Raw genomic sequence first — 26,333 nt, 5'->3', positions numbered from 1 at the left:
AGGTCTGATTTGCATTAGAAAAGTGAGAAGGCAGATGGGGACAGGCAGCTACCTCCAAGTCACACCTGCTGGGGGTGGGATGAAGCGCTATCTTCCATGCTTCCTCCAGGGGGCAGTGTCGCACAGCTTCTGGCCACAATCGTCCTCTCTGAGGGCCAGCGTGTCCATATGAATGCTTCTGAGTCTGGAGTGATGCAAATGTAAGTGTGAGGTCACAGCATTGTCTTTCTGTTGCTACTATGTGAAATCAAACTCGTTGCCACTTAATGCCCATGAGCAGGCAATAACTAATATTTATCAGTGTGTGCATGCATTACTCCACCCAAGTATAAGCTCTTTTATCCAATATGCTTGTCCATGTCCACAGAAGGCCTCCTTAAGTAGAGTCAAGTCCAGCCCTACAATAAAACTGTGGAGAAACATGAGGGCTTTTCTCACTTTTGCCTTAATTATCCTCATTTAGTAACTGGGATTCAAAATGCAGATAAGGTTGTAATATTCTATCAGCTGGTTCAAGTCAGACCTCTTTACCTGACACAAATTAGCCTTGATTTTATTTTCCTGGTGAGAAGAGCTTAGACGGCCCCAAACATTCGTTAGTCCTAAACTGGGATGCACTGGCTGTATGCACAGGTTTCTGCAGAGAAGCACAGGTTTTAGGTTTGGGCTTCTAGTAGGCATAGCATATGTGCCCATCTGGTTCAACATGTTCAACATTAGAGAAGCACACCAAGACAACCATTTAAGAAAGGTTTATTTTAAAAGGAGGAGGTATAGTGCTCCCAGTGAAGCCAGAAATAGACAGGCAGTTGGTCTACATAGGTAAACCAAGTCAGGTCAGGTCAAGGAGGCCAATTGGAGTGAGTCTGTGAAGTTGGAGTGAGCCCTTCCTCCACCCTCACCAAGGTAACCTGCCCCTGCTCCCACCTGTTGCTAAGGTAACCTGTCCCAGGAATTGCCTCTCCCTGCAGGGAGCTGGGAAGTTATTAATTAACCTGTCCTGCGCTGCTCCATCCTGCCCTTTCCTGTCCATCTGGTCCTCACATTTTGGCCACCTCATGGATAATCTCCTGGGCCTCATCACGTACACAGGATGGAGAGACAGACCAGGGGAAAGAGCCAGAGAACAAAGAAAGCCTAAGACCTATTAAAAAAAAAAAAAAAGGCAGAACACCCCTTTCTTGGGATTCCAAGAAACCAGCTATGGCCCCCTCTCCCTCTTGGGAGAGGAACCTTTAGACTTAATGGTTACTTTTATTAACATAAACTCCACTTCACATGCTTGCCTTGGAGAGGTTCCCTACTGTTATGTCTCAACACGTGAGGAAGCAGAACTCCTTACAGGTAAGTTGTTCTATCACCAGGAGGGCGAAGGGGGCCAGGGCTGGTATCCTGGTGTCCCAAGAAGGAGGGTGCTCTGCTGTTTGTAGGTCTTAGGCTTGCTTTGTGCTCCTGCTCTGTCCCCCTCATCTCTCCTTCCTGTGTTATCTTGATAGGGTGGGGGAAGGGCTCTGAAGGCATTTCCATCCCTCAGGGGACAGCCTCCAACTTTCTGGACACACTCAAATTGGCCTCCTTGATGCCACCTGACTCAGTTTACCCATCTTCCCTGACTCCTGTCTAATTCTGGCTTCACTGCTACCTGCCTTGGCCATATATCTTGGCATCCCTCTGTCCCTACTAGTGAAAGGACACTCACACAGTGTCCAAGGACCACGCAATGCACCTGAATCCCACTGGAGAGATTTATTGCTGAGTTTCTGTTCACAACTAAAAGGCTCAGGGGTCACTCCAGGTAAACTGGGCTGATTCAGATGCACAAAATTACCACACACAAGACACAAATAGTTTTTTCTTTGGGGTCACTGTGATGGTTCCTCTGACCTTAAGTGTCCACAGGAAGAGACAGAGAGAGAGAGAGAGAGAGAGAGAGAGAGAGAGAGGGCATATGCTGACCCCTTTTATTGAGGAGAAGCTATTCAAATGAGGATGAGGCAAGGGGTCAGGTTTCAGGGGGCTGAGTCTATCTTCCTGATGTCCACTGTCAGCAGGTTGACTGACACCTGGGTAGGCCACACCCAAGGGCACAGTAAGAGAAGGGGACACACACAAGGCACTTCCATGGAAGATTCTATCTTAAACAGGGCAAGGGCTTATATTAAAAAGGAACAGGTGAGTGTGGCTACCCCATGGGGCTGTAGGAAGACATGCCCAGGCACTGGAACCCTAGAAGAGCAAGGCAGTCTAGCAGCATGGGTGCCTGACACCACATTGCCCAGCAGGGGAGTTAACTCAGTCATGTGTGAGGTTGGTCTTTCACAATTTATGGGCAGAGCCTGGAGCAAACTGACAAGGTTGTACCTTTGAGGAGAGCAGCAGCCTGTGGGCACTCACAGGGCAGCTTTATGGCCTGCAAGAGGAATGTCACCAGCATACTTAGACATTATGTCATCTGCTGGAGTGAGGACAACTCTTTAGCAGGCACATGTTCTTAAGGGAGGCTAAGCAGCATTGCCTCAGGGTCTGCAGATCAAATGGCTCCTCCTAAAATGGTGGATCTGATGCCAACATTTCTCCCTTTTTGTTTTTATACATACCGAGGGTGAGGACAATGGTCTTTCTTCTGTTGCTTGTTTCTGCTGATTAGGGGCAAAGAATCTCACTCCTCTAAAGGGTTGAGGTAGGGTGTTAGGTGGGGCTGAGTCTCTGGAGTCAGAGGACTTGACCATGAGTCGTAGGTCTTGGTCTTGGGCATCAGGGCTTGGAGTCTTGAAGGAGAAGTAGTTGATTGACTGGCTGATTGGTGAGTTTCTTTTTCTGATCTTGGCTGTAGGCAATTGAACAGGCATGGTCCTATTAGGAGAAACATAGAGGATAATAGGGGTTCTGTGGGGGGGAGGAGCCAAGGCCATACTTGACTAAATGATCTCCAGAGGTCTGTTGTCCTAGATGCTATCTAGCTGCTCTTGGACCTGTTTGATCCTGTCCTTTACTACCCCTGACTGGTTGACATAAAAACACCACTCCGTCTGTAGGTATAGGCAGAGGTCTCTTCTCTCTGCTGTTAATAGGTCCAGTCCATGGCGGTTTTGTTAACAAAAGTGGTTAAGGAGTCCAGTTGATTCTGGAGAGCTATATAGACTTGGCTACCTGTTGGGTGTCCCCTTATTAGATGATTGGGGAGCCGAGGAACATGGGTAATGAACGTGGTTATCCACTGTTCCAGAGGCTGGGCCTGCTGTATTCCCAGAGCAGATACTAGGGGAAAAAATTCAATAGCCCATTTGTGGCAAGGGCTCATATGAGTCATAAGAGAGAGAGAGACTTCCCCATTCCCTGAGACACTGTCTGTAAATGGCAATAAAAGAACTAAAGCACATAGACCCTTCCATCTGGAAGGGCAGGAAATTATATATAGCTGTCCTGCACAGGAAGGAGGCCTTGGGGACATGTGAGCAGTGTTTGAGACACTTTGAATGAGATGATCTGTCCACACTGACATTTCTGCCAGTCCCCAAAGGACATATTTCCGTATGAGTTAAAACCAACTGGACAAATTGCAAGAGGGGTATTCCTGAAAGCTCAGGTGTAATGTCAGTGGAGTCTGGGGAGGTCTCATGGAGAATCAATGAGCTGTTCAGGCCTAGAGGACCTGCTATTCAATGAGAAAAACCAGCCTTTAGGCACATTCAACATCCCTGGGCCAGGAAGTCTTAGTAAGGTTTAGCAGATGGTGAGTGGTGTTAAGTATCTGAATTAAGAAACTCTCCTTACATCAGGGTTCCCATCTGATTGATAGCCTTAGGGCTCAGCCACCTTATAGGGAAGAACACATTAGAAAGTACTTGGGGCAGCTCAGTAAAGTGGTGTTCCTAGTGAGACTGATCCTGCACCCCACCCCCATGTGACATTCCCAAGTCAGTCTGGGCAGTCTAGCAGTATGTCTTGAGAGTGGCTTGATCCGGCTAGGGACATTGAGATAGAATTTGACTGTCCTGTTTAATACCTAGCCTGATCTCATTTGCAGAGGGTTGGCTGATCATAGCATTCCTCAGGGACATGGCTATAGGCAGCAAATGAACCCTAGGAAGAGCAAGCCCTAGGACACTCTGGGAAATCAGCTAGATTTGATTTAGGAGACACTGGGTCTGGCTAGAGGGTAAGTACAAAGGTTCCTGCCATGGGGGTAGAGGGGGAAGAGCCATCTGGGTTTTTTATCCTTTGCAGTAGCCTGGCCTCTTCCGTGTGACAACAGCCTCCATCAGGAATCCGCCAGAAACTTTGGAAGGTTAAAAAGCCAAATTTTGGAAATGCCAAAGATAGAGGGGGTTTCCATAGAGTGAGATGGGGTGAACAGTTTGAGATGGGAGTTGTGAATCCAGTATGGAATGCCCTCGAGTTAGGCCACAGAGGGGTAGGTAAGATAACCCTGAATGGTCCCTTCCATTTGAGGTTAGTAAAGAGGAGGAGGTGTGGGGGGAGAGAAGAGGACTCAGTCTCCCGGAGTCAGAGAAGAGCATGAGGCCTTAGGATTGGGCAGCAGTGGGTCAGCATGGGCTCATGGGAAAGAGTGTAAGAGAGGGGTCTTTAGATAAGGTAGGAGGTGGGGGGAGGTGAGCTAGAGTAGGAGGGAGCATGGGGACATCTGACATTAGCTTGAGGGGGAAATGGCCTCCTCTGTCTGACAAGAGCAGGGCTGCAACCCTAGTGGGGCCCAAGGGAGGAGTTTGAGCCTGTCTAATGTAATTCTGTTGACAGCTTAGTCAAGGTTGATCTTAGGGTTTAGTTTGTTCTACTTTTCCAGACAACTAAAGATGGGGAATGTAAAAGTGCCCAGGAAGGTTTAGGGCCTTTGAAATAATTTGGGAGATTTGAAATGTAAATTCCGGACCATTATCAGTCTTTGGTGAGCAAGGTGACACCAAGTGGGAATGTTTTTTTTTTTTTTTTTTTTTTTTTATTAAGGTGTCAGCTACTTCTTGGGCCCTCTTATTAGCCTCTGTGCAGCTGCTGAAGGTTTCTAGAAAGATGTGGTACGCTAGACACCACGTAGTCCTGAAAAAGAGGCTTAAGGAGTGGAAGGACAGAAGCCACACTCAAGGTGAAGCAACTGCAACTTTATTCAGCCGTGCTGCATATTTATACAGTTTTCACCCTAAGGAACCTTTGTGCACCATATGGTATTTTAAGATATCATAAACAGAAACAAAGCAAAGAATAGTTTACTTATGAGCTCCTTACAATGCACCGCCAAGTTTCCCAAGGACAGAATAACATCCCATTATCAAGAGAACATTACAGGGAAGAGCTATAATGAGAATCAGAGCTATGTTCCTCAAGCAATGAGCTGACTGAACAGGCACATGTCCTTACAGGAACCCTGCAGGAGCAGGCAGCTCCAATTAACTCATTCCCAGACGGGCAGCTCCTCACAGAAAGACCAGAAAACCTTTAAATGTCCTTACTGTGGGCATGTGGGTGAAGGCCATCTGGCAGTCAGATGCAGGCAAATGGCCTCAAGCCTGATGGGCTGGGAAGGCAAGTGATGAAGTTTTATGTTGGGATTGGGCCTTGGGCAGATGTGGCAAGACACAGAGAGGGTCTTTAGAAATTTTGAGTCCTCTTGGAGAGGGGGATGGAGGATTATTGTGTTCTGGCAGGGCAGAGGTGTTGGTGTGGGGGAGGTTCTGTAGGTGAGGCAATATGTCTGGAGTGGTTGGGGTCGGGGTCTGGGTGGGGAAGAGAGTGTCATGATGGGCTCTCTGCAGGGGGACCCTAGGCTGCCTGTCTTGCTGCCTCCTCAGTTCTGTTATTTTCCTTGGAAATGGTGGCAGTACCCCTCTGATGGGGTCTGCAGTGAGTTTTCCAATCGCAGTGGGGAGGTGGGAGGCCCCTGCAGGGTGCGATGTAGGAGGCATTAATGACTGAGGTCCCCGGGAGTGTGAGAAGAGAATGTGGAGAGCATACTTGGAGTTGGTAAAGATGTGAAGGGCGTAGCCCTGAGCTAGGGGAAAGGCCCTCGTGAGAACAGTGATTCCACCTGTTGGTTGGAGGTGTTGGGGGTAGAGGCTTGGCCTCGGTGATTTCATGAAGGGGTACTATGACAAATCCAGGCCTGCAGGTGCCCTCAGTGAAGAAAAGAGCTTCAAGCCAAGGGTAGGTGTCCTGTGGCAGGGGCACCTTTTGAATGTGGGTGGGGTGAGGGAGAGGGTCCTCTAGGGTCTCTGTACAGTAGTGGAGCAGAGGATGAGAGTGTTTTGAGGAAGAAAAGAGAAGACTGGCCACATTAATTGGTGGAAAGTGTTGAAATGTCAGTGCAGAATCCTCTACGAGGCATCTGGAGGGGAAGTCATCCTGGAGGGAGAAATATTTTGAAGACCTTTGTAGGTGAGGAGTTCAGGGAGGTGATGTGGAGACAGGACTGGGATAGGAGATGCAGAGGTTTTCTTTTTAAATTTATTCCTGTTCAAGGAGGCCTCTGTGGCTAAAGCTCTCAAGCAGGGTCCCAGCCTCGGATGGTTATACCTAGATATTTTGACAGGTATGCCACTGGAGCAAAGGTGGGTCCCAGTGAGTTTCCCAAGTCTCCAGAGCGTATCCATCCTCTTCAATGATGTACAAAGAGAATGCTGAGGAAGGTCAGGAAGATGAGGGTAGGGGTTGGAAGAAGGGCTTAATGAAGCCTGTGGAAATGTGGTGTGACTGGATTCAGGAGGGTTCAGAGAGAGGGGGCCGTGTGCCGTGTCTTAGAGAAGGCAGGCCAAAATTCGAGAATCCAAGAGTGGAGGAGTCCTGCCATCCCCTTAAAAGACAGGACTTCCTCTTTTGTAGTGGGAGATGATGGGAAAAAAATTACATTCCTTTATCAGTGTGATTGCCTCGTGGGGTGGCGTAATAAGAAAACACAGATAAGTGAGTTGGGGGGTCGAGAGCTGAAGCTGTGTGGAGGAGACTCGAGAGCCTGTGAGCTAGGAAGTGGAGGAAGATGCGGGGTTAGTGAGACTGATCTGGAAAGAGGGGCTGCAGAGGAGGAATCACCCCATATTTGATAAGTTTAGATTGGGGGAGGGAGGGGGAGGTGGACAGATCCCTAGAGAGGGATTGACCAAAGAGATGGGGACTATCTCTAAATCCCTGGGGTAGGACAGTCCAAGTTAACAGGGTGGAGGTATGAGTTTCTGGGTCTTTCCAGGCAAAGGCAAAAATGTCCTGGGATTGGGGGTGTGAGGGAATGGAAAGAAGGCATCTTTTAAGCCCAAAACTGAAAAATGAGTGTTGTGTGAGGGAATGGCAGAGAGCAGGGTACACGGGTTGGGAAATACTGGGTGGATGGGGATTCCAGACATATTGATGTCCCCCACCTAGGCATACTGTTTGGGTTAAAAGACCTGGAACCAGGGCCGAGAATCCTAGGGGGCTTAGCCCCAGCAATAGCCCTAAGCAGCAAGAACACCAGAGCGGTTACCTCCTCCTCATTTTGTATAAGAGAACACAAAGGGATGCCTCTCTTTGTTTCATGCAAACAATGCACGAAATAAAAAAAATCCCCAAATTTCAGACCAACATTTTACTATAGAGAACCATTCCCTCTGTGTCACACAGGCTGCTGAATGGAGGTACAAAACTTTTGCCCAACTGTCAAAAATTTTCTCTTCGTGATTTTCAATGTGTTCTGATTATCAAAATAATTCCTTTTGAGATAAAATTGGACTTGGCAGGCACTTACATTACAGCCCTGAGCCTAACTTGTTTTGAAAGCTAAATAACTTATTTTTTCTTTATAGCTGTATTATTAAGAAAAATTACAGAAATAATGTAGCAATTATAATACATGTACTTCTTTACATTTTGCTTTTAATTTTGGAGATTATGAGGATGCATTTTCTTGCCACAGGAACAAAAGCCAGCAATGCTCCTGTGATGATCAAAAAATCTTTATTCTCATTCCTGACGGTATAATTACAAAAAATCAATAAATGTATAGACAAGAATCTTATTTTGTAACATCACAATTATTTAAAAAAAAGTGCACTACTAATCCAAGGAAAATTAAAATGGTTCCAAATATATTAAGGACCATGTGGTGCCTGTGTTGGGGCACACCTGTAATCCCAGTGGCTGGGGAGGCTGAGTCAGGAGGATCCTGAGTTCAAAGCCAGCCTCAGCAACTTAGCAAGGCATTATGCAACTCAGTGAGTCCCTGACTCTGAATAAAATACAAAATGTGGCTGGAGACGTGACTCAGTGGTTGAGGGGCCTGAGTTCAATCCCCAGTACTAAAAAAAAAAAAAAAAAACCACAAAATAAAGTTTATGCAATTATAAGATATGCCCTTATTCCTAGTACATATTTTTTAGGCATTTGAATAACCTGTAGTTGTTAATGAATAAAAAATTAACATGCGTGTCCAATTGTTTAGTTTATATATACTTATATGATAATTTTCCTTCAACAGAAAACATGTATATAATCTATATATACGTTTATGTAATGCTCTGCTTTTAGTAATTAGGAATATTTAAGATAAATGTATTTTACTATAAATTTACTTTCAAGAGATTATCAAGTAATTTTAATTTTCAATGATTATACAAACTTTATAAAATAATAAACAAATATAATTCTGTGTATAGAAATATCCAAGGGCTTTAACTATATTCTCATTGAGATGTTTCTTCTTATCAAGGTTCAATAATATTTTTAGATTCTAAGATTTTCAGAAATTGTTCCAAAGTATAACAAGGAAGAATTCTAAAAAACAAAAGAAGATACTTCCACAGAGAGAAAACACATATTGGAGGTCCTAAGCAGAACAAAAAAATCATCTTTAGGTAAAATATGATCTTTGTATTCTAGATTTTAATGATAAAGATATTTTTCTGTATAGGAAACCTTTATACCATTATCTAGACAAATAATATTAAAAAGTTAAAATAATTATATATAACTGGACTGATTATTAAAAATTTGAACTTATTCATTCAAGGATATTTCAGGCTATTTCCCTGATTTGATTACCATGATATAAGCTAAGATTTTTGTTCACATTCTGACATGACAGAGCTTATTATTAAGCTTATATCTGATGACTCAAACTGTTTAAGAGAAGGATTAATTTTGGTAAATAAATTCACATCCTTGATTAAACACTAAATTTATTAAACTGCTGATTTAGATTCCAATTTTGACAGTTCTCCATAAATTTGATTGATTCAAAGACACTTCTGATTCTTGCATATTACTTTTGTTTGTTAAATAATTATGAGATTTGAAAAAAAACATTTTATTAAGATTGGTGTTCTCTAAATTAAAGTTCTGTTAGTCTGTTAAAAAGTCGGGATGGCGCCTGGCATTTTGCCAGGAGGAGTGGTTTGTGGGGTAGCGCCAGAGAGCCATTAAGTGTGGAGATTCCTTATTGGTTGACTGCTGTATCTAGACTCTGTTAATTAAGATAAGCTGTTGGAGTGTATATATACCCCTCCTGGCCTACAATAAATGGCTCCCACTCCTGCTGTATCAATGTACACAAGTTCCTCGTAACCCCCTGGTTATTTTGCTGCAGCCGGACTGCGGCAAAGTTCTACATTGATTTTAAGCAATAAAGTTTGCAAAGCTAGTTGGAAATTCATTGGCATTATATAAGTTCTCTGAATGGACTTATTATTCATAAAAAAAATATGGTAAGAATTATATACTACTCTATCCACTGAGAATCTTACAGGTAAACAAAATGCCAAGAAAATAATTTTAGTAAGCTTTTAAAATATTCTACCATTTTCATGGAGAGACTTAAAAACACAGTATAGCATACTAATTTTAGAGAGGACTGCTCATTTTCAAAAGATGGGTTTATCATCCAGTTAGACCTAGGCATTCCAAGAGGTTTTCACAGGTTAATGGAATCCTAGCCAAGTTAGATATTACACCATAATTAAATGGAGCCCAAACAAACAAATAAATTAAAAAGGCAAATGTACAGAGAGAAATTAAAATGTTAATCTTATCCAATGAAAAATAAGCTTCCTAGTTAAAAATTTCAATCCACTTCTAAGTTATAAACAGATTTTAGAGATCTCTAAACATTGAAACAGGGCCTTACTTTGAGCCCCTGTCAACAGTTTATCACTGAGAAAAACAACCCTAAACATAATTCCACCTAAAACAGTAGGCAAACAGCCACACACAAAAATCAGCTCAATAGCCAATAGCTCATTTCAATAAGAAACTTTTAACATGATAGATATTTTCTCAACTTTAATAATATGAGATAATGCCCTAGGTACATTGATATTCTTTTGTTTGTTTGTTTGTTTTACATTGATATTCTTGAAATCAGTAAAGTCACAAATTATACATGTAACAAGCTAATTTTGCTACATTATATAAATTTAGGAAAGATGCTCATAAAGCTGTTGCTTTCTACACAAAATTGTTTTAACATATATCCCTCAAGGTTACTGCTATTTGAATGCCATATAAAATTTTAATTAAATCACTATCTGAAACAATACTGTTGACTTATTTTTACTCATTGATATTTGAGACACTAACTCTCCTACTTACTAAGTTTGATAATTATAACAATAGTTCATGGGTTCATAGAAAAAAGACTATTAATTTCTCTATTTCATTTTTTAATTAATGGTAAAAACCAAAATATCTACTCTAGGCTTATTTAACATATGGACTTTATATTTTAGATAGATGTTTATATTTTACTCATGCCCCTAGGAAAGATCGTGACTCCTAAGTTATAAAACTTGTCTTACTTCATTCCAAATTACAATAACTATTTAAGTTTATCTAGAACTAAATTCAAGGTACAAATTTTATATACAACTTACTGTATTTATTTTTGGTAATTCCATTTTTTAAATTTTTTTCTTTAATTTTTATTTTTGGTTTTTCAAAACATTACATAGTTCTTGACATATCATATTTCACACTTTGATTCAAGTGGGTTATGAACTCCCATTTTTACCCCATATACAGATTGCAGCATCACATCGGTTACACATCCACTGTTTTACATACTGCTATACTAGTGTCCATTTTGAGTTAACTTTTGTGCATGGCGAGAGAAAGGGATTCAGTTTCAATTTCTTGCATACGGATTTTCAGTTTTCCCAGCACCATTTGCCTTTTCTATCCTCTACTATCCCCCTTCCCCTCCCCTCCCATCTTCTCTCTCTACCCCATCTACTGTAATTCATTTCTCCCTCTTGTTTTTTCCCCTTTCCCCTCAATTCCTTTTGTATGTAATTTTGTATAACCATGAGGGTCTCCTTCATTTCCATGCAATTTCCCTTCTCTTTCCTTTTCCCTCCCACCTCTCACCCCTGTTTAATGTTAATCTTCTTCTCATGCTCTTCCTCCCAACTCTGTTCTTAGTTTCTCTCCTTATATCAAAGAAAACATTTGGCATTTGTTTTTTAGGGATTGGCTAGCTTCACTTAGCATAATCTGTTCTAATGCCATCCATTTCCCTGCACATTCTATCATTTTGTCATTTTTTAATGCAGAGTAATACTCCATTGTGTATAAATGCCAAATTTTTTTTATCCATTCATCTATTGAAGGGCATCTAGATTGGTTCCACAGTCTTGCTATTGTGAATTGTGCTGCTATGAACATCGATGGAGCAGTGTCCCTGTAGCATGCTCTTTTTAGGTCTTTAGGGAATAGACCAAGAAGGGGAATAGCTGGGTCAAATGGTGGTTCCATTCCCAGCTTTCCAAGAAATCTCCATACTGCTTTCCAAATTGGCTGCACCAATTTGCAGTCCCACCAGCAATGTACAAGTGTACCCTTTTCCCACATCCTCACCAGCACTTGTTGTTGTTTGACTTCATAATGGCTGCCAATCTTACTGGAGTGAGATGGTATCTTAGGGTGGTTTTGATTTGCATTTCTCTGACTGCTAGAGATGGTGAGCATTTTTTCATGTACTTATTGATTGATTGTATGTCCTCCTCTAAGAAGTGTTTGTTCAGGTCCTTGGCCCATTTGTTGATTGGGTTATTCGTTTTCTTATTGTTTAATTTTTTCAGTTCTTTACATACTCTGGATATTAGGACTCTATCTGAAGTGTGAGGAGTAAAGATTTGTTCCCAGGATGTAGGCTCCCTATTTACCTCTCTTACTGTTTCTTTTGCTGAGAAAAAACATTTTAGTTTGAGTAAGTCCCATTTGTTTATTCTAGTTATTAACTCTTGTGCTATGGGTGTCCTATTGAGAAATTTGGAGCCCGACCACACAGTATGTAGATCATAGCCAACTTTTTCTTCTATCAGATGCCGTGTCTCTGATTTGATATCAAGCTCCCTGATCCATTTTGAGTTAACTTTTGTGCACGCGAGAGAAAGGGATTCAGTTTCAATTTCTTGCATATGGATTTTCAGTTTTCCCAGCACCATTTGTTGAAGATGCTATCCTTCCTCCATTGCATGCTTTTAGCCCCATTATCAAATATAAGATAGTTGTAGTTTTGTGGATTGGTTATTTTTGGTAATTCAATTAAAGTCAAAATTAAATCTAATATTAGAAACAAAATGAATTTCTTTTTTGCCATAGTCCCTTTAAATAACTTTTGTCAAAATTAATGATGACAAATCTTTTCTTAGTATTTAAATACTTGTACTATTGTCTATAACTTAGGTGATGATACTATGGCTGATGGCAGGCCTTTACTCAATTTTATTAAATAAAAAAAAGGGGAAAAAAAGAACCACAAAAGATTCACTAGATCTTACAAATATTTCAAAAATTTTCTTAACTGTGATGCTGAGAGTCTTACTTCTACTGAATATGATTTAGTAAAGTATTCAGATTTTGTAAGAGAGGTTACAACTGTCATCATGATAATGATTGAAAAGTCTGACACAGAAAGAAAAATTTTCAGCTGCAAAATTTAGAGCCCTGAAGCTTCACAGGCTTGTCAGGTATGTAAAAATTATGACCAAAGTCCTATGGACCCATTTCTCTGGTCCTCCTTTAATATGCTTTGCAGTGTGGACTGGAAAAGTCCACCCATGTAACCAGATTGATTGTATGGCTTATAATGGTCAGTTATACTTATATGTTGATCCTATGGTAAACAGACTCTCTGCAAGTATCTTTACAGAAAAGGACAGCATATAAGAAAAGTAAACCAACAAATTATGCTGGTCTTCAGGAATTAAGACTATATATCTGCACAATTGTCAGAAAGATAATTAAAACAGATTTTTCCTATACAGGAACGTTATTTACATAACAGATCCAAGAAGATATTGTTGCCCTAATCATTCTACAATAGAAATTGGTAACTTTCCTAAGTGGATCGATTGTGCAAATATCTTGCCAGTGCAACATGAAATGTCTAGAAATAATGGACATATTTTAGAGTGGTCTCCCAGAACTGAAAAAGATGATTATACAAGGATGCCATAACACCTGGAGGTTTATTGGTAATACACTAACCCTCAGTGAGATGGCACTCAAAAGGATGTTTTGATGTTTGTCTTCAACCTTCAGAATGTTTACATCACTGACAGACCTAATAGACTCCTTAACTGTGAGAATTAAGAGAAAGGATGATGAATATCCTATAGCCTGTATGAATACAACTTATCTGATTATACACTAGTTATTGCCTGATGATATTTCAGAACTATAAAATGCTGAAGTTAATGTTCAGGTTTGAAACAGGTGAATGCCAATTGACCAGACCTAGTCCAGCTCCTAGTCTCATGATCCTTGAAGTGACTACTTTATATTATTCCTGGTTCCTACAATTACAGGCTTTATGGCTATATCTCAACTTACAACATATGGATTTTCTTAATAATTTACAGATAAGTGCAGATAGAAAGATTGAAACTAACTTAAAATGCTCTAGAATCCACTGTAATGAATATTGCAAAATAGCTCTCTGTTCCATGGATTGTGGAAAGGCTTAAATGCCATGCGAAATAAAAATGTCTATGTTACTATTGCCAAACACAATCTTCACAATAAAATTGAAAAAAAAAAGATTAAGAATCTTCTGATGAGTTTGATAGAGGAATAATAATAACTTGGATCTTCTAAAGTTATGTTATTAAAATCATATGTTTTCTACTAATTCTTTTTGTGTTTCAATAGTAGGGCATGATGACCTTGGTCCAAGAATCCAGTGGCTGAACGATACAATTCTTCAGTTCCCTTTTTTAACATATATATATATATATATATATATATATATATATATATATATATATAGAGAGAGAGAGAGAGAGAGAGAGAGAGAGAGAGAGAGAGAAAGGGGAGAAGCCACTTGGAATAATCACACCTTCCAGTCCTGAAGCAGCAGGTTCTAACCAATCACTACATTTTGTAGTGACTTGGGGTGTTGTCCCAGCTTGGATAGCAAAATGTGTCTTCAGGTGTAGTCACACAATAGGTTGAACTACACTCACCTGCTCTATTGTAATCCTACCCTTTTGCTCTTTGTGTGATAGAATGTTCCATGGACCCTACCCTTGTGTGTTCCCAATATGCATATAAAGAGATCCAGCAGTTCCCTCTCTTTCTAAGGATCCTTAAGGTTACAGAGCCATGTCTGGAATATTGAAAATGGTTCTTCTGTATGGATGCATGCTTTCTTTGTTGTCTTGTTGAATTATTGGAAGAGTCAGATTTTGTGAACTCAGCATTAGGTCACCAGCTAGGAGAGTTGCAAAAACAGGGGTTGAAGATTCTCTGTCTTCCTGAGGATGACTGGATTCTGAACACAGCTCTGATGATGTGGCCATAGAAGACCAAGATGAAGACCAAGGGAGAGAGCAAGATGCCCATGGCCAGGATGAAGGCGATGCCCACCACAGCAGTGCAGATGTAGGACAAGCGAACACAGGTGGGCATCTCACACAGGAAAGGAAGTGGTTCACCATGTTGTGCAAAGTCATTGGGGAAATGATCGAAGAGTTGGCCACCACAGAGCCAAGGTAAGACCAGGCAGAGTTGTGGATGCATAATAGTCATATAGTGCAGAAACTTGCAATGGCCACAAACCTCTCATAAGCCATGATGGCCCCCCGCAGTCACTCCACTACATGAAGGCCCAGGAAGAGGAAGAGCTGGACTTTGCAACCTCCATGTCTGAGTGTCCTGGCCACTCAGGTTGTGGAGCAGCTGGGGATGGAGCTGGTGGTGAAGATGAGGTCCAGGAGGGATGGGGAGATGGGAAAGAAGTATACAGGTGTGTGGAGGTGAGATTCAGCTGCGACACTAGGATGATGGTGTGTGGCCCAGTAGAGTCAACAGGTAGGCTACCAGAATGACCACAAAGAGGACCCTTTCCAGGTAGAGGGTGGTCAGAAAAACCCAGGAGGAGGAAGTGGCCCTGGGGGTGCCATTGTTTTCATCCATCTCTACTGCACCTGAGGAGAGGTGTCAACACCAGTAATGACAATGGCGGATGCTGCAGTATGGACTCCCAGCCAGGATTAAAGAAGCACAATATGGGTTTATGTACTCACAGTAAATAAACAGTGGTGTGGAGGCTCTGCTATGGTTATTATTATTATTTCCAAGTTCCAGAAAGAAACAGGCACCCATGTGCTAAGTAAATGTCACCTGTAGAGAGGCAGAGTTGGTCAGCACGCAGGAAATGTGGCTGACATCTTCATTTTTATTCACACCTGGTATTCTGTCATTCCAGAGAGGTAAGACCCACACCTGCCAATTCCAACCTTTGCTTCTTCACGAGCCACAAATTTCTGAGCTCCTGTCAAAACCTCAGAGGCACAAAAGAAGACCCCAAACAACCTCCCAAGAAGTAGTAGGAAACACCATATGCAGCTGATCTTTGAACATCATGGGTTTCAAGTACAAGGGCACACTCATACAAAAATCTTTTTTAGTAAATTAAACACGTTTAGACATTTGAAACTATTTGATAAACTCAAAGACAAAACATGCAACTAAATATATAAATTTTTATCACAAATCTAGGATGTCATTATTGCATAACATCTGTGCAGTTATTATGACATTTTATCATTTACTAATATAAAATATACAAAAAACTTATATAAAAAGTTAAAATGTATCAACATTTCCACCAACAGAGACCATGCATTGTTCCAGTTGTAAAGAAGAGAAATGGAAACCAAAGCAAAACTGCAGCAGGCATCATCGCTGCAGGAGAGGAACTCAGGGAGCCTGGCCCTGTGCCCTGACCTCAGCCACCCCTGTGGTGGGAGACATGTGTCCTCCTCAATTAAGCAATGGGGAGAGGATTCTAAACCTCTGGTACATGTGTAGAGGTTACCTGCTCAGGCTTCTGACTCCCAAAAGGAAACCCAGACTCCTGGGAGCACCAACAGTCCTGACACCTGTGACTCTCCCCTCATAGTGGAGAGGAACTGACCTAGCAAATACCCCCCACAAAATGCACCCTGCACATTGAACTTCACCTGCAGGATGCAGGGATGTGCTCAGAGGAGCTTCCTGGGTCCTCAACCATAGGGAGCCCCTCACCCTCCTCACCCAGCATCCAGATTGTTCTGTTGTCAGATAAAATATTTAAAAATCTACCATAAAATCAAGTTAAAAATAATATAAAAATGAGACATTTTCTATTGTAACATATTCACCATCATCTTATCCAATTTCCAAACTGGGAAGTAAATAGCAGTCATGTAGTTGTACTCAGAGTCTGAGCCTGAGATGGACAACTTCAAATAACACCCACTTAAAGCCTCTGATGTGCCCACCCTAGAGCTTGGACAGCGGGGGGAGAAGCAATTTTTGCTTCTGTAGACCATGGGACAGTGGGGCCCAGTGAGCACTGCTGGACCCGCACACTGACTGCCTCACGTTCCTCCCACAGCTTTACCCAAGAGAAGTGATTGCATTTGTGCTGACTGCTCAGGAGACAGCCCCCTGGGGTGCTCTGACCACCATATGATTTGCAGCTGACCTCGAGGTTAACCCTGAGCTGTGAATTCTGTTTATTTCTAGAAATCCCTCTCCTAGTGATTTAGGAGTTTAGGGAGCTGGTTGCAGGGAGGGTGCTGGTACAGAGGGAAGATCCAGCACGTAGGGCCATGGTGCCTGCTGCCCCTGACATCCATGGTACTAGTTTCCTTCAGAGGCTAGTGCTTGGTCCAGTTACTCAGCAGATCTGCTGAGAGCCTACTATGCCACAGCCCCTGAGCCAGGGGTTAGACAGGTGATTCAGTAGGTCCCAGCTTGTCCCTAAACAGCACTCAGCCGTGCTGATGGGCCCAGGCCTCAAGGGTTCCTAGTTGTTTGGCGTATTTTGATGAAGCCATGGAAGCCCCAGCTGTTCTCAGTCACCATTGTCCACTCTCCACCCTGGGCTCCTCCTCTCAGCTCTCTGCTCAACCTGAGCCCACTGTGGGAGCTCCAGAAAAGACATGGCCTCATGCCACACCCACTGGCCTCTCCCCTGGTCCAGACAGAGCCTGAGTCCTCAGTCCTCCCTACACACTTGCCAGGGGGCATGAGCTTCTGGAGCCTTCTTCTCTCTGCTACTTCCCTGATGACCCAGCAGGCTCCCTCCAGGGCTGGTCCTGCTGCTCAGTCTTTGCAGAGTGTTCCAGAGCCTGAGGGCTGCGGTAGCATCTCCTTGAAGTGACCTCCTCAGTGCTGCTGCCCAGCTGTCCCTCTGTCCTTCCTCTCTGTTCTATTTCCCTTTCTGCTACTATTGCCTACATAACCTCATGGCATACATTTGACCTTGTTCTAAATCGAATATAAAGAAGAGCTGGGCATGTGGATCAGTGGTTAAGTGCCCATAGGTTCAATACTTCATGCCAGAAAATTAAAATTAAAAAAAAAATTAAAAACAATGTTTCTGATTGTACCTTCAGTATAATTTCTAAGACACCTTTTTCTCTCCCAAGATCATCAACATTTCCTTTTTTTCATGTTGCCCTGTGATTTTAGTAATTTCACTATTTGCATCTATGTGTGCTTCATGAGCATATTGTTTTTTCACTTTTTAAAATGTGTTCATTTTTGATATATGTGTCATTAGAGTACATTTTGACATACATACATGGAGTATAATTTATTAGGAACCAGGGTTTTGGTTGTACATGATGTGATGTTACCCTGGTCTTTAGTCATATATTAACATAGAAATATTTTGTCCCATTCAGTCTACTCCCTTTTCTATGCCCTCTGCCTCCCATCCCATAATTTCCCTTTGTCTAATCCAATGGAATTTTATTTTTTCCTCCCCACCCTCCCATGTGTGTGTTTGTGAGTGTGTGTGTGTATGTGTTTGTGTGACATTTTCTTTATCCATTCATCTGCTAAAGGTCACAAGAGCTACCATTAATTCAGCTGCTATAAACATTGATATGACTGAGCTACTGTAGTTTGCTGATTTTAATTCCTTTTAGTTATAAATTGAGGGGTGGAATAATTGGGTCAAATGATGTTTCTCTTCCAAGTTTTCGGACGAATCTTCACACTCTTTTCCAGAGTGGTTGCACCAATCTGCAGTCCCACCTGTAATGTATGAGTGAATCTTTTCCCCACATTCTCACCAATATTTACTGTTCCTTGAATTCCTGGTAAGTGCCTTCCTGACTGGAGTGAGATGGAATGGCAAGGTAGTTTTAATTTGCATATCTCTAATTGTTAGATATGTTGAACTTTTTTTCTATATTTCTTGACCATGAATGACTGTATATTTAATGTGTGACTGGTGCTTGGACTCCAGCTTCATCATTTTGCAGGACAACTTTTGCATTTTATAGAAGCATTTTAGAAAATAATTCTCTCCAAACTACAACTGAATTGTAAAATCCATTTAATTTTGATCCAAGAACATTGTTTATAATATTAAGTTGTAATTCATTATTCTTTCGCAATAAAATTTTCCAGATTTTTTTTTGCATTTTGTTTTTCACTTTGTTTAACTCTGGAAAAGTAATAAATATTTACACAATGCCTAAAAAATAATTCTCTCTTCATTGATGTTTTTAATCCATTTGCTTAAATGAACTGTTTAAACTGTGTGCTTCATTCTATCTTCAAATGTTTTCATTGGTTTATAAGAATCTTTTCTCATAAAAGAGTTTGGTGGTTGACACCTCATACCAAAACCTCATAAATTTTGGAGATAAATCTGCCCAAATTATTAAAAATTGTTGGCAATTCCATAAAAAGATGCTAAGAACAAAACACAGAGTCTTAAAGACAGCAGGCTGATTCTATGATCTACTGGGAAAATTGCTGATAGAGTTGTTTGTTTTTCTTCTGGCATCTGAGGTCTAACTTAAGTGGGTATTAGAAGAGTCCAGTCTGCATGTTGTTTCAGTGGTGCCATTACTGATATTATGGGCAAGTGCTGACATTTGCTTTCAAGCAAACTAAGTTCAGAGAGATGCAAAAGTTCTCCAAGGAGATGGGTGTGTGAAAAAACAGTGCACCAGGGTTCTGGTTGCCTCCACCATTTGCAGCCTGGAATGAGGTCAGGGCCTGCACTCAGCACCTCTGATTAATTCAGTGTCCTTCAGGGCCTTTTCAGGGAAAGCAACTGACAAGAACAGCAGAGATTGTACCTGAGTGCATTCAATCTGTGATACCAAGGTACCTTAAGGTAGAAAGCGTATATAAAATGTAAACCTATTCCTACAGATTCAGTGTCTGGTGAGGGCTGCATTCTTGTTTAACATGGTTCCTTCTTCTGTGTCTTCACTTGGAGGAGGGTGAACAAACTCACTAAAAAGCATTTTTCAAAGGTCCTGATTCAATTGAAGAGTCCCTACATTCATGACATGATAGTGACTTTCCACAAGTTTTACCTCTTAAAACCATCAACACAAGGTGATGATTATGATATGTGAGTTTTGGAGGAAACAAACATTCCTCCCATAGCACATTTCCATCAATTTTCATATCTGAATTCTGCATTTTACCTCCTATCCCCTTGTAGTCTCCTTCCCAGGTCTGCTTTGGTGCACAGACCTCTGCACATTCACAGAGTTCCAGTCCCAGGAGGGCCCTGTGAGAGCTTCAAGGCTATGCTGTGCTGTGTTGGCTAGTCATCATTTTATATCTGAGCATGCATGAAGGCTGAGGATCTTAGCAGGGGACAGCATTATTACAGAGTTCAGTTTAGCAGCAGGGCTCATACATTTGCTCTATGTACAGGTTTGTACACAGAGATATTATTTGGTCTTTCTCACATTGTGCAAACACACTTCTTGGACAAACTCATGGTTCCTTGTTGCCAAGGGAACAAAGGATGGACTGAGTTCAGATACAGTAGTTATGGCAGCAGCAGCAGATGTAACAGAGAAGTCAAACATTTTCCCAGGAGAGATATGAAGCTCTGGTGGCAGTGGCCATGGAAGTAGCCAATGTGAGAAGCTAGTTTTCTCTCTTGTTTCAGAACACTTCCCTGTGGAATCTGCAACAGGCTTACCATCTCATATGAAAGACAGGATGTTCTTGGAAACTTAGGTATTAGGCTTCACTAGGTACTTATAACTAAAGAGAAGTTCTCACATGATCATTGCAAGAACACCTAACAAGGATGTATTGCAGATCACACATTTTGAATTCTAAGGATGTGAGCACTCTTCCTATGAGATGAATATTCACAGGTTGAGATACAGAAATAAAATTTAAAGTTTATTGAAAGATTTTAGAGATAAAAAGTAAGTAAGATTTGGCTTCAAAATGCTATTGTAAAGAGACAGATGAACCATTAAGAGTAGAAATCATTAAGACCAAAGAAAAAATTAAGGGTACTTACTAATTCAAAATACGATGTAAAACATAGCTAAGCTGAAGCATGCACACATTCTCCTTCTTGTATAAATTTAACAAGTTAGATATACTGTGGAAATCTTTTGAATGCTGTTCATATATTTGTATTTCAATTTAAATAAGAGCATAACTTAGGGTGGGAAATTTGCCTTATGGGTGCATGTCTGTGGTTTGGACACTCAATACTGCCAAAAAAAATGTGTGTGTGTGTGTGTGTGTGTGTGTGTGTGTGTGTGTTTCTTTCTTTCTTTATTCTTTTTTAAATGTTTAAACCCTGAATGATACAAAATTCATTTCCAGCAAGAGTTACATAGTATTTGAATATAAATTACTTCTTGAGAATTCTAAATTTTGCAGATTCATATAATTTTATGAGAAAATTATACCAAATCATTTTCAGTTAGAAATATTCTGAAAAAAACTCAATGAAATAAGCTGAAATATTTCTCAAGTAAATATTATTAACATCATCTTGTAATATGTGCTAAGTATGACTGAAGCTCTTAGTGCATCATTGCTTTCCATAACCCATTTCAGTCACTGTATGAGATGTGGCAAGTAAAAAGTAAACCCTCATTTGACAGACATTGTAGGATTCACTAGGAATAGAGGTCATGTGAGAAGTCAATGGCTTCTGTGTGGTGGGTGAGGAGGATGACAGAAAGGGCTGCATATTCCTAACTCCACTCATTAGACTGAGCCCTGGCTTGTACATCTTATGGCTCACCTGTCCTCACCCTTGATCTCTGCTTGAACTTCCCAGTGCTCACTGATGTTTATTTCCTTAGGAATAAGCCCCTATAAAGTAGCATTAATTTGACATGTGATATTTAGAATGAAGACTTCAATATTCCAAATGAGTTCTCTGCTGAATCCTATAATAATTTTTTTAAATTCAAAGAAAAATAACTGATGATTAGATTTATACAATGAGAGGAAGAATATACAAAATTTACTGCTTTTCATTATAGAGTTATTACTCAGAAAAAATGATTCTTTGTTTTGAATTTGCACAAACAATAAATAGAAAAATATAAGAAGAAAAATTGAATGAAATTTTATTCTAATGCCCATTCAGGTAGACAATTTCCGATCTTGTTTCAAGAGACCAAGAAAAAAAAACTCCTTATTGATTGCAAATTAGCAGAAAATAAACACATTTATATTTAGTGGACAATGCACAATTAATGTCTTACTTCAAATTACACATGTTTATAAGACAATTTTATAAAGACCTCAGCAGGGTATTTATATTCTAGATTGATTTTAGTCTCTAAACTCTTGGTACAAAATAAACTTTTTCAATTACTACATATTGCTGAATGGACTTGCAGCTAAGTCCTGGGAAAAGAGGTAAAATGTTTATATACAGTACATAAAACAGATCCACTGAGTCTGTCTGTTCAGGTTCCAACCCCTCCTTGTTTCTCAGGCTGTAGAAGATGGAGTTGAGCATTGGGGTGAGGGTGATTTGAAAGACAGTCAAAATTTTGCCCTCTGCTGAAGACCAGAGGGATCTTTGCTGTGGGTTAGAGTTAGCAAAGTGTGCTTAGCAGAAAGCCACCACAGTGAAGTGGGTGCTCCGTATAGAGTAGGCCCTTTTTCCTGCCATGAATATATAAGGCAGGGATCAAGAAAGACTTGACCACAGGAAGAAGTGATACCAGTTAATTCAAACCTAAGGTAAAGGGTGGTGCTCACAAACACTGTGTGCTTTTGGACCTAGATGTTTATTCAAGCCAAAGCCAACATGGTGAAAATATTGCAGAGAAAATGATTGATGGTCCTGAATCAGCAGCAAGAGATATGGAGTGCATATGTGGTGTGAGCATGTGATAGTAAAGCAAGAGTGACTCCATTTTGTAAAACACCATGCCAACTGTAAGGGTCATGACAGGGCAAGATGTTCTTTTCCTTTTGCTATAGAAACCTTTCAGAACAGAGAACTTGGGCTGGAGATATGGCTCAAATGGTAACACGCTCACCTGGCATGCAAGGAGCTTTGGATTTAATCTTCAGCACCACATAAAAATAAAATAAAGATGATCTGTCCACCAGAAACTAAAAAAAATAAATATTAAAAAATTCTCTCTCTCTCTCTCTCTTTAAAACAAAGAACACAGAACAACCTAATGGAACGTTGTTTCTGTAACCAGGGTAACAGTGCTGTTTCTGTAACTGGGTGACTGGACTAATTGTGATTGGCTAAGAATCCTTCCACATGACTGCACTACTCCGCTTCTGTAACCTGGCTTGATTGCATTGCCTAGACCCCCAAAGGTCCCTTTTGTGGTTTTCAGGCTTATAAGGAGTGCCATTGCACTTGTTCAGGGCTGATCAGGGGAACAGCTTTATTATCTGGTCAGTATCCACTGGTGTGTTTCAATAAAGGCTTGATTTGATTGTGAGTGGTGTGGAAGTCATTTGATGAAACCCTGGGATGATGTTTTAACTTTAACAAGCACAGAAGTTGATAAATCTCTTTATAAAAAGACCCAGTTTCATAGGATGCAGTCATGCAGGCTTGTAATCTTGAAAGCTCCAGAGGCTGAGATGGGAGTATCACCAGTTCAAAGCTAGCCTCAGCGAGATTGAAGTGCTAAGCTAGTCAGTGAGACCTTGTCTCTATAAAACAAAATTGGGCTGGGGATGTGGCTCAGTGACTGAGTGCCCTTGAGTTCAATACACAATAAAAAAGCCACAGATACCAGGAATAGTGTGTCTCCACTTACTAAAGAAAAAAGAAGAAACACTAAACTCCACATTCAGTGAAATAGGAAAGCCAAAGTCATCCTGGGGACATTTGTGGAGATGTAACTTAAATCAATGGGGGACAGACAACTAAGCAGGGAATAGAGGAGTATGTGGAGCAGATGGATATCCAGGAGGATGAAAATGATCATGGATAGGTTGTCAATTATTGCGATTAGGAAGATGAGAATAATACAAACAAAGAAAAAACACTAAATCTGTTTTTATATTTTTTATTATTTTGTACTGGAGATTGAGCAGGAATGCACAACAACTGAGGATCATTTCCAGACCATTTAGTTTTTATTTTGACAATGGGTGTCCCTAAGTTGCTCAGGACCTCACAAAGTGATAAGGCTGTGAAAGGGTGCAATTCTTCTCCCTCAGCCTCTTGGACCAGTGGAAGTATATGTGAGTGACAGTGTGCCCAACAAGACTAACTCTTAATGATGGAAACAATTGCAACAAGATGAAATCAGTTGACACTGATCATAAGATGCTACAGACCTTTAATATGGTTCAACATAAGTGACCCACAAGAATCAGTATGTTAAGTAATGATTAATAAGTCAATGAAAATTTCTTTGTGGAATCAGACCGTGTGTTATCCAATTTAAGGTATACATCAGAAATGAAGAAGCAGTTTTATGCATTTGAGAAAAGGAAATCAAGTTCTTCCATAGAGATTAATATTTTCTGAGATAAATTATGACAAAATTGTTTTGTAAGAAACTTTAAAATGTACAGAACAATAAAATTTTTCTAACTTCAGTAGAATAAGAATGTCTTATGTCCATAAATAAACTTACAAATTATAATATGCAATTGCTTTCGCAGAAAATAGACATAAAAATTTATGTAAATGCATCCAATAAAGGTCCATATTACAAAATTCTTTAAAAATGTTCACAGTGGGATCTATTTTTTCCGTATTTATTTATTAAGATTTATTACCAGAATTTCACTTTTCTTATCCACTGTAAGGAAATATGGTTTTTCCTCCGCAAGTGGTGCTTTCTCAGCACTTCCAGGTGCAGGATATCTTAAGTCAGGAAACATATTTTTTTTGTTCTAAAATTTATACTGAATTTTTATTGCCAAGACCTCACATATTTAGTCAGGAAATTCATACTCTGGCTTTTCACTGTTCACCTCCATCTAGTCTCCTTTTTGTCTTCATCCAATCTCCAGAGTGATGTAGAATGTCATTCCCATATCTGATATTTATCCCCATGTTCACTTCAGATTCCCAGCTGTGCCCAAGCTCTTCACAAACAGCATTTGTGTTATGTCTCTGTGCTTCTGTGATGCTTATGCACCAAAACCACAGATTTATGGGCCCTTCAAAAAAACATGTGACAGAAAACCTTTCATTTGCCTAAGTAGAAGAAGGAACTGTCATCCTGACAATATTCAGATCAGAGGACTATAGGGGATTTTGTTCTTCATAAAGTGGATCATTGGACAATTTTGAGAGGTACTCCCCAAATTTCTGTGATTTTTTGGCTTATGTATTATGTTAGAGCTGAAGTTTAACAGACTTGAGTAAAGCTCACATAATGAAACCTAAAGATGCAAACAATTAATCTTGTGTGCACATGCATGCACAAACACACACACTCACACACACACACACACACACACACACACACACACACACAAACGATACTCTATCACCCAGCCACAAACAATTGTATTTGCTAGGTTGGAAGTGACTGAAAGAATGCTCACTTTACAGGAAATTTCACAACTTTGGGGAAGAATCAGCTGTCATTAAATCAAAACACCATGTCTGTTTAATTTTTCCCTTTATTTTATTTATTCATATTTATATGCTGCTGAGGATTGATCACAGGGTCTCACGCATGCTAGGTGAATGCTCTCCTGCTGAGCCACAATCCCAGCCCCATGTCTTTTTAATTTTAAGGGATAAAGAGAAAAGTCTATTGGAAAATTAATGACAATAATTGGCAAAAATATGAAATAGAATTTTATAGGTCAAACTGGATAAATCTAACAAAAGGAAGATGAGCCAGAAGCAACAGCATGAGATAATTGACGTTAAGAAAAAATAGAAAAGAGGGGCTGAGGCTGGGGCTCAGTGGTACAGCACTCGCCTAGCACGTGTGAGGCCCTGGGTTCAATCCTCAGCACCACATAATAACAAATAAATAAAAGAAAACAGAAAAGAGAGAAATAATAAACGACAACTAATGGATGCTTTCAGACAATCATAGAAATATGTATAAAAATAATAATAGATTCTACACTGTAAAAGAAAAAAATTCTCAGAAATCAAATATCTTTGCTATTATATGAGAATAGCATAAAAACATCAGCAATAAATGAGAAATGTTCTATTGAAAGTATTTTCATTAGAAATACTTCTTGGGTCCAAGATCCTAAAACATCTGAAAGAAAACTAATATTAATAATTAGCAGGATGGAGTCCACATGTCATTTGCAATGAGGAGGGAGAGCACATGAGAGACTAGGATGAGGGTGAGCAACAAGCAGTGTGATGTGGCCAGGAGCCAGGTTCCAAGTTCTGAGTCATGGAAGGTAGGCAGAGTGTGAGAACTGAGGTAGAAGAGAAGCATTATCTATCAAAGAGTAAAAGAGAAATTTTTCTAATACTGTATTTGACAGTGTACTAGGCAGTGACTTCCTGATATGACACCAAAATAAAAATAACATGCAAAATATCAGTTGGACATTATCAAAATTAAAACCTTTTTTTGCATCAATAAACACTACAAAGAAAGAGAAGAGGCAGTACGTGTAAAGCAGGAGAAATATTTTCA

The 26,333-nt window shown here is 40.4% G+C and overlaps 1 protein-coding gene and 1 pseudogene across 1 annotated transcript in view; both read right to left on the bottom strand.

Annotated features, from left to right (window-relative positions):
• Positions 1-14,679: 14,679 nt before the first annotated feature.
• LOC143639917 (olfactory receptor 2W3-like) lies at positions 14,680-16,489 on the bottom strand (annotated as a pseudogene).
• Positions 16,490-25,964: 9,475 nt separating this feature from the next.
• The window catches only part of LOC143639916 (uncharacterized), a 52,447-nt gene continuing 52,078 nt past the window's right edge, over positions 25,965-26,333 (bottom strand). The window contains exon 8 of the mRNA XM_077107943.1: positions 25,965-26,132. Coding sequence (XP_076964058.1) covers positions 25,965-26,132 — 168 coding nt within the window. The remainder of the gene's footprint in view (positions 26,133-26,333) is intronic.

Source organism: Callospermophilus lateralis (assembly GCF_048772815.1).
Source record: "Callospermophilus lateralis isolate mCalLat2 chromosome Y unlocalized genomic scaffold, mCalLat2.hap1 SUPER_Y_unloc_1, whole genome shotgun sequence".
Classification (NCBI taxonomy): Eukaryota; Metazoa; Chordata; class Mammalia; order Rodentia; family Sciuridae; genus Callospermophilus; species Callospermophilus lateralis.
Note: the sequence above shows the minus strand (reverse complement) of the source record. Positions and strands in the feature narration are given on the sequence as shown.